Source organism: Egretta garzetta, unplaced genomic scaffold (genome assembly GCF_000687185.1).
Source record: "Egretta garzetta isolate BGI_Z169 unplaced genomic scaffold, ASM68718v1 scaffold117, whole genome shotgun sequence".
In the NCBI taxonomy this organism is placed as follows: Eukaryota; Metazoa; Chordata; class Aves; order Pelecaniformes; family Ardeidae; genus Egretta; species Egretta garzetta.
This window is the reverse complement of record NW_009260479.1, coordinates 4,230,895-4,248,882: the sequence shown is the minus strand read 5'-3', so window position 1 is coordinate 4,248,882 and position 17,988 is coordinate 4,230,895. Positions and strand designations below refer to the sequence as shown.

Sequence of the window (17,988 nt, the reverse complement as noted above, 5' to 3'; positions counted from 1 at the left end):
CCCCAGCCCCCCCAAGTCCCTCTCGGCAGGGCTGCTCTCGATCCTTTCTTCCCCCAGCCTGTACTGATGCTGGGGGTTACCCAGACCTAGGTGCAGGACCTTGCACTTGGCCTTGTTGAACCTCATGAGGTTCACACAGGCCCACCTCTCCAGCTTGTCCAGGTCTCTCTGGATGACATCCCCTCCTTCCCTTGTTAAAATTTCTATTCATATTGTTGCTACACCGATCTGGTTTCTCTACCTGTTAAGCTACTAGAAACTGGAGCATTTTGGTGGTGTTTGTACTTCTGTAGACCCCGGTGGGGCTGTGTAAAACACCGCGTCCCTTTAGCTGTTTTCTGATGCAGCACTACCCCTTCCTTGTGCAAAAATAACAGTTTCACCTGCTGGTTAAAAGCTTTTTATTCCCTCTCGCTGAACATCACAGTAAGTGACGGTTTAGACCCCTGGAACGTCCCTGCGTTGTTTGGTGATACCGGTGTTTTCCAGCCTGCAACATTTGCTGTTCTTATTGAAAGTTTTGGAAGCTCGTGACATTTGCTTTGTTGTCTGCCAAATTAGCAGTAGAGTCTCAACCAATTAACGGGTTAAACAGTCAACTTGTTGCATCTAAACAGCAGTGGAATATTTATTTTAAGACAGCTGCTTTGATTTTTTTTTTCAGTGTTACTATATACTGAATATTGTAAGACTTTAAAGGAGATTTTTTTTTTTTTCTGTGGCAGAACTCTTACAGTATTTTCAATTTTTGACTTGGAAAGTCATTTCAAATGTTAAAAAAAACAAAACAAAACCTGGTGTCTTTTCTTCACCTGATTGCCATAGCAGAGCTCACACATTTATCTCCTTATCTTGCTGTAGGTTTACCCAAGTGGCTTGAAGAATAGTGTCTTTTGATTACTAGAAGACAGAAAAGGATTGTTTGTAACAAAAGAACATTTTAGATCTGTAGTCAGTGTTGCTTCATCACATTCCCAAAGAAATCTGTGATCATGTAATAAAATTCCAGCCATCACCAGTCTCCTCCTTCCCCCAAGCATGCATGTGGTGGTCTGCAAGGGAACCAGTGCCACAGATGGGCTTAGAAAAAACAGGGCTTCCACCTGTGAGCCTACGTGTCCCACGCGTGTCTGTTAGATGGGGAGAGGTTTCTAAGGCTCCTGAGGATAGAGCAGGAAAAGAGGAAATTGTCAACCCAGTTATTATTCTGAACATTATAAATCTTTGTATAAGGTGTGTAAGTAAGGAGACCGGCTACCGTTAGGAAGGTGGGTAATCCATGTAATCGACTGAGAATGGTATGTGCTATCTGTTACCACCTTTGAGTGTTTACTGCATTCTGCTCTAGAAAGAGGAATAAAAATAATTAAGATATTTTTGAATGCTTAAAATATGGCAGCTTTGTAGAGGATTTTTTTTTTCCTCATTTGAAAAACTTCAAATGACTTCTTAAATAGTATAAAACCTAAGGATTGTCTTTTCAACCCAGAGCCCAATGTGTACATCTTATGTAGGCAAATGTGATGAAAGTGTTAATTAAAAGAGAAATGTAATACACATGCTGTAGATCTTATGAACCCCAGTGACTTCCATGCATATATGTCCCCTGTCTATATTAGGCTTTTTTTTTTTTTTCCTTACCTTGACCGTGGTGAAGCTCTGTGTGCCCACAGCATTTCCCCTGGCAAAAGAAATCTTACTGAACAGCTTTTACAAGAACAAAACAGCTTTTTTTTTTTTTTTTTTTTTTTGCTACTATTTCATATCTCTGTCCTTGGAGATGTTCAGAAGCCGCCTGGGCGTAGTCCCGGCCAAGCAGGTCTGGGTGGCCCTGCTTGAGTGGGAGGTTGGACGCCGCAACCTCTGGGGTGCTCTCCAGCCTCAACCATGCCGTGATTCTCTGAATGTTACCCAGGTTGTAAAGTGTATGGAAGCCTTGTCCCTTTTGGTGGCTCATGTGGCTAGGAACTTTACTCCTGTACTTTTGGGGATTTCTTTTAACCTTATTAAGAAAAGGCGGCCATTCTGTCCTCACTAGTCAGGTGGGGAAGAACTATTCATGTAATTGTCTTCAAGTAATAAAAAAAAATATAAATGCTAAGTTTCCTAGTATTTCCCTAATGTTTTTGTAAAGAATAGTGACATAAAAAAAGAACTTACAGACATTTGGGAACTGTGCAATTAGCTTTTTTAATTCTCTGTTCCCCCACCAACTCTTTGTACATGGGGAAGACCTTCACTGTGACAGAAACAGTAATGAAAATAGGATGCAAAATAAAGCGTTATTTGTGAATCTGCAAATGAGCTTCACATTTATTAATCATTCATGGTTCCTTCATTCCCAGAAGCTTCAAAGTAGGATGCCATAACCAAGTTTAATGAATGTTCATTAAATACAGTGAAAAAGCAGCTAATGTATTGTGCCAGATGCTTCCAAGAACATCTCTGAGGCAGCGATGAGGGTATCTGCTGTCCCTTTGCCATGCCAGTGCTGGACTCCCATCTGCTAGGAGTTTGACTCATGAAATGCATTTCTTCTTCCTTAATCTTTTGGAAAAGTTGCACAAAGTTGAAGTATGGCACACACAACTAACATAAACCTTATTTTCATTCTGTTTGGTGAACACCGTGTTTTCACTCTTCCAACGGCATATTGAGACACAGTTTGGTTTATTGCAGAGACAGCAGTTGAGATGTTGTTTGTCTCATTTAGTATAATTTGGGTCCCTTCTTTTCTAGAGAAGCAAACAGCAGGGGAAAAAGCACCATAAGGATGTAAGCTAATATAGTCGTAGTGTGGAGTGAAACAATCTGTGTCTTCTCACACAGTCCAGAGTTCTTGAGAATGAGTTAGTGGCCATGAACTTTGCCTTTCCAGTGTAATGGGTGCCCATTAATGTATAATGAGATGAAAGCTGGCAAAGAATAAATGGCTTTTGCTTACTTGAAAGTTTCTGCAGGCACACAATAAAGCAGAGTTCCTTTCACAAAGTTTAACGAAGTTAAATAAAATCGCCAAGATGGATCAGAGCAAGGCCACCATTTCTGGTGGTCTTCCTTGAGCATTTCACGTGTGGTTGTCCTGGGCTGTGTTCTGGGTTTTGTTTTTAGAGATTTGGCATCTGCCTGTGTTACAGATGTTTGTTTTGTGCTCTTCATTGAGGCTGTACTTAGAAATTTGGGGGTTACTTGCACAAAATCATCCTTCAGACCCAACATACTTTGAAAATTCACTACAGACTGTTATGAACAGCTCCGCTGGACGCTGCCTTGTTTCAGGAATCCTCGTCCAGGAATGATTGCAGGGAATATTTGTTCAGACATGCCAAAAACTAAGGGTGTGGGGTTTTGGTTTATTTTTTTGTTTGTTTTCTGTATGGAGTCATTTACTGTTACAAGGGGTACATTCCCAACAGGATATTTATTTAGTGTCAAATGGTTGTCCAGCATTTTTTTTTTCAGGGTAGGTTGGTGAAATGGGTTTAGCACAAGTCCTTTGGCTTTTGGACAGGTAGTTGTGTTACGATGTTTCAGATATCCAAAACCATTTCAGATCTATGTTACTGAGTGGCTTAACTGAAATAGGTGAAGCAATTCCAGTTCACACCAGCCTAAATAAATATCTGGCACACCCAGTCATGAACAGGAACTTCTTTTTTTCTTAATTTTGTGTTTCTCGTCACTGTGTTTTAGATGCCTTCACTGGGGGCTTGAAACATTATATATTGCTTTCCTAAATGACTTCACTCTAGGTTAAGGAATAATTTTACGTCAGTCTCTGTATACGAAACAAGAAAGATTTCCCCTTCTGCCTGTGCTCTAGCGGGCGTGGAATTTCAGTATTGCAGACCAAACTGTGCAGTTTTATGTTCTGGGAATCTTCCTCTCTTCTTTTGTTCTTACAAATACAATTAAAGCTTGTAGCACATTTTTGTGCATGCCCACCCCCGTCGCAGATTCTTCTATCCATCTATTTCTCCACTTGAATCATTTATCCTTCGCAATACTTGATTATATTTTGTCATGTTATGAATTAATTTTTTTAAAAAGCGCGTGTATCTTCTGCTTAAATCCTCTAAATAATCAGTTGCTTTACTCTGACTTCTTTAAAAAGCTGTATGCATTGGTCTCTTGGCTCAAGCCCAGGTTCACTGGGAGTTTTAGGCGGCGTGCTGGACCGCAGTGCAAAACCCAGGCACAGGTCCTTGGTCTGGCTCTGCCATGGGGACAGACGTAGCAGCCGTGGCCACTGATAGGAGACAGCAGTAGTGTCTTAAGCTGGAACATCTGCCAGAGTCCTTTGATTTTTGTTATCTAGGTTTCAAAATCAAAGTATGGAGGAGTGCGGAAATACCAAATTTTATTGTTCTACAACCTCAACCCTCATTGCTGTGCATTCTGATGCAGTCGGGGTGGCGCATTGCTGTGTTCCGCCAACAAATCCCTCACTCGCTCCGTGCAGAGGAGAGAACCAAATGGGAACAGGGTTTAAGTTGCACAGGCCCTGGTAACTTGGTGTTTCGTGTTTCTGAGTGGAAACAAACTTTCTGGGCAAATAGTAACATTGTCAGCTGAAGATGGATATATTTCTATCTAACAACTAATCTAAATTAAAAGGATGCTGCAAAAATTGCGTATATTCCTACAGTTCGGAATGAAGTTTAAGCTGGCATAAACCGTGTCCTTTCTTCCTTCACCTCCTCAACCCTGTTCCAGCATGGAGTTAGCATAATCAGGAATGAGCTAGTGCAGGGAATTGATCAAAGTTAAAGCTACTCTGGGAGGAAAATGGTTTATTATACCCCAGATTAGTGTGCCCACCCTGATGTTTGTTCAGGGATGACAGAGCGGGTGCACAAGAGGAGATGCAGAGAAAATGAGAGCCATCTAAACCTGCAACCTCGTACGAAAAAGTTGGCATTGAACAACGCTCCCCATGCCCCATTCCTCATTACTTATTGAGCATCTTTGGTTCCCAGTGGTACACTGTCTGGTGGACGTAACTTCGTGTGCATTCCGTTTCATGTTTTAGCTAGATGTGAAGGATAATATTTTCCTACTCTCTTAATTTTGTTGTGTCTAAGAACAGTTACATGGGTTTATCTGTAAATAAAATGGAAGTTTGCAGCACAAGGGAAAGCTTACTGATGTTTTTTATAGTCCAAATAAAGAAAATAGTAAATAAATAAATATTATTCTTATTTTTCAACAGAAGTCAAAGAGCAATCTGCAGAAGAGGATGCCCAAACAGAAGCGGACAGCACCAAGCAGCTAACACCAGTCCTTCAGCGCTCAGTGTCCGAGGAGTCTGCAAGCTCCACCGCCTCTGTGGGTGTGGAAGCTAAAACCAGGTTAGTGAGTGAGGAGGCAGGGCTGGGCATCGGGTAGTGGGGTGCGAGGTGCAGAGTGCTTGGGGCACAGCCTTGGGATATGCTACCGTGCAGGCAACAGCAGCCTGTGCTTGAGACTGGTGGCTTAATTGGCGTATGGGGAGATCAAGGTGAAAAGCACGTTCTTTGAGTGTTGTCCTCAGACTACACCGGTAAACCCTTGAATTACAGCATCTTAGCTGTTTAAGTTAAACCGGACATAAGTGATACGAGATACAATGTGATTACTGAAGCTTTCCTACTGAGAAAATGGTGTATTGGCAAGCCCATATAAAATTATTTCTGATGTCTATATTTTCAGGAACAAAGTAAAACAGATCTCTTGCATTTCTACCGTGTTTTTCCTTATTTCAGAGTTCATAACGCAGAAAATAACGTTTGTATTTTTTAAAACTTTTTATCCATACAAATTAGTCAAAAAGCAGTGAAAGTATTAATTATAATCATTTGAAGGAAACCAAAACATACTGCCTGTGGTCACTGTTGAAATGATAACACAGAATTCTAGCAGAGCTTCTCTGTTGAAGCCCTGATGACAGCTTTTAACCCAGTAGCGGGTCTCTTCCGCTGCAGAGATTGCCGTTACCTGTTACCAGACAGTTACAGGTGTAATTATATTTTGACAGACTTGGAGAGAATAGTCATCATCGTTTTACTTCCTCCTAATCCAACACAGAGCATATTTTCCATGCACAAAAAATTATTTCATCCACTTGATGCATATATAATTTTCATGTTTTACATGCTCACAAACTTCTCTAGGTTCCCTTCTTACAGAGAATTTCTGTTAAATAGATCTTGCGTGTATAACAGTGAAAGACACAGAAATTTCTGTTCTTAATGGAATTTTCCAGCTCTGTTATTAAATTGCAGTAAATATGTAGAGCAGCTTGACCTGAACAGCTGTTTTGGTTCTTTATTTGACCCTGTTTTGGATCATTTGCAAAAGTTTTAGTGCTGGTTCATCCGTTCTCTGTTCTTCTCAAGGTTACTTTCTTGCTGTTATCATGAATAGTTGATTACAGCACATTCCCTAGCCATGAACTTGTTTCTTAAAAGCTGGACAACAGTCTTCTAAAAAAACTTCTGCATGGTTCTGAACCAGCCCTTATTTGCCCTCAACTTACTCTTCCTTCCAACTGGAAGTGTTGACTTCTGTTAGTCAAGATGTAAAGGCTGCTATGGGCCCATTGCTTCGGCCAGTCCAGGCATTAAAAAGCTAAGTACTACTAATTTTTAATTGAAATAACATGGACCAGACCCTGTGTCTGACATTGTGGAAAGAAATGTATTAAAGAGATGTGAAACAGTTAATTGGGAGTCATAGGTTTCTCTGATCCTGGGTAATTTTGGTTCCAGACTTAGATGCAGAATTGGTGTTAGTTGCAGAAGTCGTTGATGTCCTCATAACAGTGGGGAAAAAAAATACACATCAGGGTTATTTTTGGCACCATGTCTTGAAACTTAGCAGAAGGAAGCCTCTTCTGGTCTACAGACTTCTTGATCAGTCACCTGTATCGTTGTCTGTGGTGTGCGGAGACTGCCACTGAGCCATTCTGGGTGGCTTAACTACGTTCTCTTAGGAGAAAATACAGCGTGTGAAATAACACACGCTGGTGACGTTTGGTTGTATAACAGTGGGAGGAAATGTATCAAGATTTAGGATAAAGTGTGACTGTAGACATTTTAAACCTGTAACTTGGGGAAGTAGTTTTGAAGTTGATTTCCAAATTAATCATACTCATCAGCTTCATCTCTTCTTTTGTAGGCTTTTCTGTTTCTATTTTATAGTATAAATAACTTAATCCAGTGGAAATGTTTGTATATTTAGAAATAAATTAAAGTATGTGGGACAAAGGAGAATTATGGGAGTGTATTACAACAGTGCAGAAATTGCCTAGAACACGGAAAAGAACCAAGGCCTTCACCAGAAGTAGATGCAGGTGTAGGTGGAGCTACTTTTGCATAACTTATTTTTTTCAGAGTTGAGTATGAGGTGGTTCTGGGCTTCTGTCTTTGGTAGTGAAGATAAAGGAGTTAGAGGAGCACAGAACATGGGGAGTAAAATGAAGTATTTTAAATTAAATAATTAAATAATTTGCTATTGAAAAATAGTTGGATATATTGGAACTAGGATGGGGATTTGACTAGCTGAGAGATTAGCCAAAGCTTGGCTTGTGGAGTATTTTTCTCTGGATCCCTCCTGAGACTGAGGCAAAGTTAAGAACATTCAAGAGACGGGTGAGAAAGATGGTCGGTGTTGTAACCTTTCTCAGGTGGGATATGCAGAGAACTCTTAACTGCAGATGGGATTGGGGCAGGGAATTTAACAACAAATTTAGGATTAGTGATCAGAAAGCAAAGTGCTAAAACCCATTAAAATATGTAGTATCTGAGCCATACTGGGGTAGGGAGGCTGAAAGGGGTGAGACGTGTGTGTGTGTGTATGCTCAGAACGAGTGAGTGAATTATTGACCACATGTGGGGAGGGCAATAACGTCAAGCAAAGATAAACTATCGAGCCTGGCAGTGGTAAAAGTAACGCTGCCAGCTCTTATATATCTTGAGTGTCATGGGTTTTGGAGCCTTTGCCTTGGGTTGTTCCCTTTTTCTTTTTATGAGCCTTGTGAGAAGCTTCTGTCAGCCCAGGACTTCTGGCTGAGTGGAATCCAGCTTCTTCGAAAGGAGTCTGCTCCCTTGGTTGGTGCTGCCTGCAGAGAGCAGGGGAAGTGCAGCCCATGAGGCAGGCAAGCAGCCAGAAACCGGCTGCGACTTAGAGCAAGAGCCCACTTCTACCTTCCTCCTCTGTTTCCCACATTGTCAACTCCAAGCATTAAAAGCTAACGAGAATGGCCTAGAAACACAATTACATAGAAGAACAAAACACCTTATGATTAATTTTATTTTCCGTCTACTTTCGGAGACTGTAAATTGCATTAATTGCACATTTTCAGTCCTTTTGCCATAATCATGAAGACAGAACATTCTTAAAATAAATAAGTAGAAGCTGAGATTTTCACACAGCTTTTTTGATTTTGGTACTTTGGTCTGCTAAATATCTGCTCTTGTGAGGCTGTCACTAAAACTACAAAAAAACTCTGGCAACACACCTTCCTGCTTTCCTGCTTCATTTGTAATTGGACAAAGCGTGTAATTTTCATTCCAGACCAATTGCACTATTCCCCCTTACTTTGTTGCTGCTGCTAAGATCAAATTTGGAGTCTGGAGATGGAGGGCTGGGGTGCTTTATTCCATTGAAAAGAAGTGGTTGGCAAACATCTGTTGATTGTGTGAACAAAGAAAATGGTGAAAGAGTTATCAGTGAACTTCTTTATCTTTGTTCCTAGGTTTCTTTTTTTTTATAATCTTCAAAGAAAGCACATTACAAAACTTGCAAGATTCAGTGGAAAAAGAAATTGTGGAGTGGCCGCAAGATTAGATAATCTGGACAGAATAACACTGCAGTGATGGAAGGATAAGCTAGATCTTTAGGCAGGAGGGAGTTAGATAAAATATTTAATATTAAAAGTGTGTTTAAAAATTGTTGTAGTTGCACAGTCAAGCACGTATTTTAGGAGATACCAGTATTAAGGATTCATTTTGAAACTGAGTATTTCTTTTCATGCACATGTATTACAATAGCGTGTAGTTTTACATCAATGTTTTTCTACAAGAATTCTTTCTGCAAAGAACGGACCTTATACGGAAAACAGGGCACTTGAAATAATTTCAGAGTTTTGCTTTTACACTTTCAGATCTAGATCCTTGTAAGCATTTACAGTATCTTCCTCTGAAGTCAGTGATTGACTTCTACATCTGCAAGTGGAGATAGCATTCCTTCTTGTTACAAAAATAAATTATTTAATAATACTGAAGTAATATTTCATCATTACATTAATGACCAGTCTAGCCCAGAGTGAAATTAAGTTGGAGTGATTTGTCTTACAGGGCACAATTTGAATATTGTCAGTAGGTAAAGACTAAGACCACACACTGAAAAATGAGAAAAAAATGAAGTATTTACTGGTTGTCCATCCTGTCTGTTCATGCATTGACTGGGGAAATGGTCTCAAGAAGAATTTTATGACAAATGGTTGTGAAGGAGCTCTACCTCAGATTCACAGGGCAGGCAGGGACCTTTGGAAGTCATCTAGTTCACTTCCTTTTCCAAGGCAGATATCCACAGCTGTCATTCCTGACAGAAGTTTACATAAACTGCTCTTAAGTCTTCCAATGATAAAAACTCTGAATCTTCCCTGTACAGTCCCTTCCAGTCCCTTTGTTTTCACTGTTGGAAACACTTTCCTCACATCTAACCCACATTCTCCTCATTCTGGGTTTATCCCATTACTACTTGTACCATCTGCCAAGGATAACGGAGGCTAGATTTGTGCAAAAGGCTCTCGGTTTATTTCCCCAGCATGCTTTACTTCATAAAAAAAATCCCAGATTTGTTCATACTTTCTTTGTAGATGATGTTTTCCTGAGCGCTGATTCTTCTCGCTGTTCTGAGTTCTCTCCAGATGGTCTGCATCTTTCTTGAAACGCAGAAGGCGTATTGCACAAATGGGGCCAAAGAAAGGTTTCACGGGAAGCCTTAATCCTGCCTTTTTCTTAGCTTGAACAAGTTGACATTGTGACCATAATGTGTTTAATGCTTTCAGGTAGGACTTGCGCCTTGTGGGATTTGACTCCCATAAGCAATGATATTTGTGACCAGGCCTTCAAGTTGCATGGGCCTTTGCTCCTTCAGTTAATCTGCTACATAAGATGGACCAACCCCAGCAACCATACCCAGAAATGTCTCCTGCCCTGTGTGAGCAGGTGCTCCAGGTTTCTGCAGTTGCACTCTCAGCCTCTTGCGGATGTTTTAAGGCTATTTTTCTGTCTCTGCCCCATCCTGCTAAGGCTGCTTGTCTCCACCTGGGTCTGTCCTGCTGCCTACATGCAGCTGTCCTGCCACCGGTGGACAGCAAGCCTAGTGCTGACAGGTCAGGTCTGTTGACTGGACAGATTTTCTTTCCTTGGAGAAACGGCAGTCAGACAGACAGACAGAAGCATCCCATGAGCAGGATTTCATGGCTGGCAGTCTGTCAGACCGTGCTGAAGGACTGTTAGCAATACTTGTGACACAGTGTCCCATGTAGGCCAAGCTCGGAAGTGGATGGGATGCACAGGGGGTTGCACAGATACACGTTAATCGCAAGCGATGTTAAGAGTCTGGGATCTTTAGTTCTGTTCCAGTGTTGAGTGAATACAGCGTGTACTCTCATTTCTTCCAAATGTCACCTTTTTTTTTTCTGCCTTCACCTTTCCTTGTCAGACTCTTTGTCTTTTTTTCATGTTGTTGACTCCTCATCATGTTCCCATTATCTTTACTTTTCTAATCCTAGTCTCTGCTCCTCAGTTCTAATCATTGTTTTAGTGTCCACTCAGTTGTGGTTTCTTCTTTTTTTTGGCTCTTCGCCTGACCTGTGTTTTCCTTCCCTCCATCTCCTCCGGCTCCCAGACAGGTGTTTGTCACTTGGTATTTCTTCTCACCCCTTTCTCCCTTTTACTCTTAATTCTCCTTGTCAGCTGAGGCTGTGTTCTCTTCCTGCTTCCTTTGGCTTTCCGTGTGGTCTGTATTACGCCCCACAGTCAACTGTCCTGTTTCCCCATCACCTTCCATTTCCCTCGCACAGCAAGCCCTCTGCCATGCCCTGCCCATTCGTTCATCGTTCCTTCCTTTGCTTCCTTTTCACAGCTGACTGAACATACAGGTAATTTAAATGGCAAAATCTGGGCTCACAGCATCCCTAAGCTGTAGTTGCAGATCCCCGCGAGTGTCTCTAACCTTTGCCGGAGGGATGTTTGTTCGCAGGGTAAGGATGGTGCATATGGAGTCTGCTTGCACATAGGGACTGAGAGAGAATGGAGCGTGCTTAGTGAAGAGAGAATTTTTGAGCTTGTAGTTTTGACGTGCTAAAGCTTTGCTTGAGCACGTGTGATGTGCTTGGTGAGGTTAGAAACATTTGGAGAAATGAGATTGGACTAATTTTCACAGAGTTACAGAAAATATATCTGTAACTTCAAAAATGAATATTGTGAAACTTAAAAAGTTTCACAGAACAGCAGAAAGGTTTATCAGAGATCTGGAATAGCTTCCAGTTAAGTAAACAAGGACCCTTCAGTCTGTAAAAGAGATTGGAGGAGGAAGGGAAGAAGCTTCGAAATCATGGATGGCGTGGGTTAGGGTGGCTCTATCTTGACTGTTCAGTCTCTTTTAATGCAAGAAACTGAGGGTTGTCAAATGAAACTGGTGAGGGCCAGATGCAAAATAAAAGGAGGTGATTCTTTGCACAGCAGGTAGTTGTCCAGAGTGACAAGGAAATCCTTGCCAAAGGATGTTGTGGATTGCCGACTGAGCAAGTTCATGAAAGAAAACTGAGAATTACTGGCTATATAGGAATCACAGCTGATACGGGGAGGCCCTGAACTGAAAGTACTGGGAGGCATGGGTGGTATCATATGTTTGCCCTGCTCTTTAGTATCCCCTGAGCTTCTGCTTATCCTATTTCTAACACTGACCATACAGGGCTGGATGGACCTTTAATCTGACCCAGCACAGTTTTGACTAAGGAGCCCCACTTTGTTGTATTTCATCTCTTCTGTAAACATATTTCCAAAGAAAAAATACAAAGTTTGAATTATGTAAAACAGCATGTTTTTTCCATTCACTAATGTGACTGAACAATTTTGATGAAACTTTCTTGAAAAACTGTTGTTTAAACCCAACTTGGTGTATGTTAAATTTCAGTAACTTTCAGGTAGCAAGACCCTACTTAGTGTTCGTATCAAGTTGTCTCCTAAGAGGTGCTGCCACCTCTGTGAGGTTTATGTGGTTTTGGTGTGATCTATGTTGACTTGCCAAGAGAAGGAATTTGGCTTGAACAGACAATACTGTCTGGGCACAAAGGCACACCGAAGATACAGGCCACCGTACTTTTTATTTGGCTTTTATCACTTGCAGGTTAAACCACCTCCCAAAATTACGTGAAGTATCACCCTTCAGGTGTGCTCACAGTTGCATTCTGTATGGGATTTTAGTTTGAGAGTACAAGTCAGTTCAGTTGGACATTAAAGAATGATTTCTAGATGGACTTGGGGTAGACCTCTAAATTCACTTCATTCAGCACTGGCATTCTGGTAACCACCCCTGCATTTAGGTTATGTGAAATCCTAGCTGAGCTTTAAATATTTGTTCAAATTAAAGCTGACACATACTGATGGTGAATAAGAGTGTATTTTCATATTTTATAGGTTTTAAAATGTCAGTAAAATGTGTTGTTTTGGTGGCGGTGTTTGGAGGGTAATGTTTTCTTTCTTTCAAATGAGAAGAGTATCATTAAGTTGATTATATGGCTGTAGAACTCCAACTGTGCTGGTTTGAAGAAATTGGAAAGCAATTATTGTCTAATGCAGTTTAATTGCTTTGTGCAAACTTAAAGTTTTAACATTCTTCACCTGAAGTTCATATGAACTCCCTCCCGCCCTCCTTTTTTTAAAGGAATTGTGCTGCAAAATTTAAATACTCGTTTCAAAACTAACTCCATTTAATAGTGTCAAACCACTTCAAAATTTCAAGTTTTTGTGTGATTCTGTTCCCTATTGGAAAGAGAACACTTCGCGTGTCAAACGCTTCAATACAGCTTGCAGCTGAGAACTTTTGCAACTTTCTCTTTGTGGTATCTCTATGTTGCACTCTTCATCCTTCTCTATCCTTAGTATCATTCATTCAGAAGGGTGATTTATTGGCTTGTTAACCCTGTTACCAATGTGAAGTTGTTACGCATCGCCTAATGAGTTTTCTTTGGTAGTTTTCTTTCAAGCTTCTTCATTAGCGAGGTCCAGGTATTTACAGGATATTTAGACAAAGCTGAAAAGCTTAATCTAAACCCCTGAGTTTCAGAATAGCTTCACCTCTGAGAATCTCTCACATATATTAGAATTCAAGCTGATGCAGACTCTTGGCATTGTTTTAAGCCAGGAATCTTTTTTTTTTTTTTGTTCACTTAAAATCCAGCTTGCAGGTCTTGATTTGAATTTACGTGAATGATAGGGTGGTACATCTTCACTAAGGAGAAAAACAATTTACTCTTTCAATAACAACATAAAATGAGAGTGAAGGCAAAGTAGTTTGTGCATTAGCACAACTTGGCATAGCTAAATAAATAGTAGGTCCCCTGTAGCGTTTAATTTAGCCTTTTAACATATGTTCAAACTACTAACAGGGTTAGGTGGGAGAAGAATTCTCAAGGCCAATTCTCATCAGTCTGTTTCGCTAATCAGTACAAACGATGCTCTGAAGTTCTGTTTTGCTCCCAAATATTCCATTTCATTGTGCTGAGCTTAATTTTAATTCTGAAAAATAAATGTTAAAAACATTTTGAATTTCTGTTAGAACTTTGCCAACACAACCCAAGGTTTTATGCTTCTCAGTTTCACCTTTCAAAAATGAGTTGTGTGTGAAAAAGACCTCTTCAAGGTATTTCCGGGAAAACTATTGCATAATTACTTTAAAAACAAAAAAACTCATAGCAAAAATCAAATTATACCCTCTTCAGCTTCTTTTTCAACCTGAAGCATGAATGAAATAGGTCTTTATTTTTATGCTTTCCAATTTTTTTTTTTTATAACTTCAGTGCAATCATTATCCTGGCACATGGCAGCAGTGATCATCTGTAACTTAGTATTTAATGTTAAGGTGATGGTTGCAGCTAGTGGATCGTACTGGCATTGCTATGCCTTGGGTTTTCTCAGATATAGTCCATTGCCTGTTCCCGTTCAAACAGGAACAATGACTTCTGCTGTTAATGAGATTGTTTGAAAGGGTGAACACACAGTAAAACTTACTTGATAATTGGTGTCCCACAGTAGGCTGGGAGGGATGTGAGAAGAGGTAAGAGGAGAGCATCTCTTGAGCTGCATCCATGAGTTTGTATTTCTCCTGCTGTTGTCAGCTTCCGTTCATCTCTGTAGGATGCTTGGATTCCCCCGTGCGTGTTCTCCTGAAAGACAGGGACCTTTTAACACCTCTCTGCAGAACAGGAGGCTGCAGGATTTTCTTTAGTCAGCCTCTTCCTTCACCATTTAGTAATAAAAGGGTTGTGTAACTTCAAGGATTTTACCGATAGACATGCTCAACATAGGCCACTTGCTGTCTTCCTCAGCATTTAGCTGTACAGGCATCCTGGAGACATGGGAGGAAGTTATTGCTATGAAAATGAGGAAGGGAAATGTATTCCCCCAGCTGTATACACAGAGATGTGGGTGGGTGGCAGTGCCCCATATCATTGCGGACTGCTGTGCCTTCTGCCGAGGTATGAAAAATAGGTAGGCGAGTGAGAGGTCACATCTGATACTGTTGAGGGTCTAACTAACTCAGTGTGGACCAGTCTAAATAGAGTTCCACCAGCTGCACAGCACAGTACTCAGGCACACACAAGTGTAGATCTGTGAGATACGGGACACCGCATAAACATGTTTGCTTAAGTCAGTCTGCACATCTGCTTATTGTCAAGGAACTTTGGCTGACACAGGATACGCCAGTGCCATTTCCCAACTCCGAAGGATCCAGGAGGGGCTTCTGCTTGCACTTGGGAGTATAACTACAGCGGCACTTAGTGTGCTTGAAGTGTTGGTAATCCTCATGGTCAGCCTTAATTCTGTTTAAAAAAGTTTTGGGGACTGTCAATTTTACTTTAATTCTCTGAATATTTGCAAGCAGATCAGAAGATGTTTCTCCTTCTCTGGTTGTAATTTAATATTGTGCAACCAGTTGCCCAATACTGCATGTGTTGAAATGAACTCCTTTCAACGGGAAAGTCTGTGTTTTAGGATGAGTCCTAGTTGACCGTATGTCATCGGTCAAGTAGAGGCAATGGTGATTGTTCTTCTCCCTTCCTCCAAGATTAACTGGCTGGAGGGCATTTTGTTTTCCTTTGTTGGGATGTGGACTGTGGAGGATTGTAGCATCTTGGCTTCTTGTCAGGGGCTTGAGTAAATGCTTTGTGAGGAAGAGACACTGGTAGGACAACTCGGTGAAATGAGAACTTGTAGAAGAAAATGGCTGTGGTAAAGTGCCGAGATTTGACATGTTTCTTGTTGGAAAAGGCATCTTCCTAAGAAGACCCAAGTCTGGATCTCCTCTCATGGCTTGGTAGGAACAGACATTAGCTTCAGGCATGAGCCTTATTGCCTCTTACTGCATTCCCCTAAATCCAGCTGTATGTCTGGTTTGGTCTCAACGTATTTTTTTTCCTGCATCATGTATTAAAATCCGTGTGCATACAGATGTATGAAGTCCTTTGGGATGAGGTGAGTAATGTAAGCATCTACTGGTAATAATCCACCTGTGGAATTTTAAACCTATAAGAAAAAGTAGCATTTGTTCTGGGAAAATTTAGGAATGAAGTTGAAGTTACAAATAACTATGAATTTATATTTTGGTTTGGAGCATCACAGATATTGAATGGAATATTGGTGAGCTTTCTTTCTTTTTTTCCTTAGTAGCTTATAAAAAGATATGTGACACATCGTCTCTTGCTTGTTATCCCGTTTTGAATTAGCCTGTTCTGAAAATATGCTAATTATGGTAACAGATCTAGGGTTTGATCTTAAGAGTTGCCAGTATCTCAATTTTGTTATCTTCAATATGAGAGCTCTTCTTGCATCACAGATTTAGATCCTCTAATTGCATATTGACATATGGAAAGTAGATTTGTAAGTACTTTCTGCAATCCTCAGATGATAGGAATAAAAACCTCCACCTTCTGCCCGTACAGACATAACTTAAAATATTTACTGAGCACTTAAACCTAAAAGGCTAACGTGATGGAACTGGCCACTTTGTACTGCATGACAAATCAGCAGCGTGACATGTTGGGGAGCGGAGGGCCATGGCTTTCCTGCGTCACCCTCCCGGGAAAAGTGTGAAACCTTCCCCCCCCCCCGCCCCCGGCTTTTATAATTCCTCCCCTCTATCTCAGTCTCTTGGCCATGGTCTGGGAATGCTCTGCTGCTCCTGTCTTTTACTTCTGCATCTGTGTGTTCGCAAACCTTTAGCAAAGGGTTCCCCCAGCCCCCTCCCCACGGCGAGTGCTCGAGCGCTCGCTTCAGCTGCGGTCCCCAGCTTTGCTGGAGCAGGAGCAGTAGCACAAACCATATGATTCTTGACAGCTTCACAGCTGTCCGCACCACGCTGCAGAGTAGCTGTGAAACTCGCTGCTCCTGTGGTTTCACTTCACTCTGCCTGCAGAAAGCTACTGCTGGAAGTTGTGATACCGGAGCTGCCTTACAGGCTCCAGAAATATCTGCTTTACCCCCCGTATTGCTTTTTCAAATGATACTGCTTTAAAAGTTAGTTTATTTTTTTTTGTAATTACTGTTCTGTATTTCTCTTTTATAAACCTTAACATTATTGCATGTTTGCTACGACTTCGCTGTAAGGAGCTTTGTTTATTTAGTTGTAATTATCCTCGAGTCTTTTAATGAGCAGTGATAGTCTGTCCTAACAGGATGTATGAATAATTATTTATTCCACTGTGAATAATCTTGTGTTTGTAACTAGTGTAATTTATATACCATGGTGCTGCCTGTTTAAATCTCTTAAGTCTCCTCACAAGTCTCTCTAGTCTCAACTGGCATAAATAGCTTTGCTTTCCCTTCTTACAAACTCTGCCTGCGAGGCCAGATCAGGTTTCACTGGTATTCTAGTGGTTATTCTCACTGACACACGAATAATAATTTATTTGTTGCTCTATCACATGGAAAAACAGCTTTAAAATAGATATATATACCGTTTAGCTGTAACTATTCATTTTTCCATGTTCTTATGCTACATTTACCCGTATTTTCTCTGCACCTTTTTATCTTTGGGTACCTTTTTCTAAAGATTTCTGGGGTGTGTCAGACATTTGCCATCAGCTCTAGGAGTTGTGCTGGCTCATGCTGGTCCTGTGTTCAGGCAGGATCAGCGAGGGATGTGTGACCAAGGCCATGAATTTGAGGATGACCGTTTCCTAACAGTACTATGGTAGGGTCTTGATGTGAGTCCCTTGAGGGGACCTGTTTTACCTGCCCACCACCCCGCATATCCCCAAAGATCTGTCTGCCTTGGGGAAAGTGCAGTCCTATCTACAGAGCATGAGTAAAAGTATTTGGCTTGATTCTGGGCTTCATTTTGGACTTGTGATGTGCTGTTCCCTTCCTTAGCATCTGACTATCTGGTATTATCAGTACTTTAAGAGTAGATAAGTTCAAAGACATTTAATGTACCCAGTTGTATTTTCATTCTTCCCTTTTCTTTTTTTCCCCTAGTGTTGCTCTATGGTGAGGGGAAAAAGACCCATCCCAGAGCATGTTAAACCAAATTTAAGGGGTCTTGTTGGATTCTCAGTGTGTCCTGTTATGAACCGGAACTTCCCTTTTCTACTTTCACCTTTTTCTGTTCTGCTCTTGCCTTACCTGGCTGAAAAGCACAGACACTCTGTATTTTTTTCTCCCAGAATTTAGTGAACATTATACGGGAGTTTAGCCTTAAGGTTTTCTCTTCTTC

General features: G+C 41.0%; 1 protein-coding gene across 1 annotated transcript in view; it reads left to right on the top strand.

Moving 5' to 3' along the window:
- Window positions 1–17,988, top strand: part of KMT2C (lysine methyltransferase 2C) — a gene marked incomplete at its 5' end in the record, with an annotated part of 219,835 nt that overhangs the window by 75,406 nt on the left and 126,441 nt on the right. The window contains 1 exon segment of the mRNA XM_035899644.1: window positions 5,213–5,351. Within this exon segment, the coding sequence (XP_035755537.1) occupies window positions 5,213–5,351 (139 nt within the window).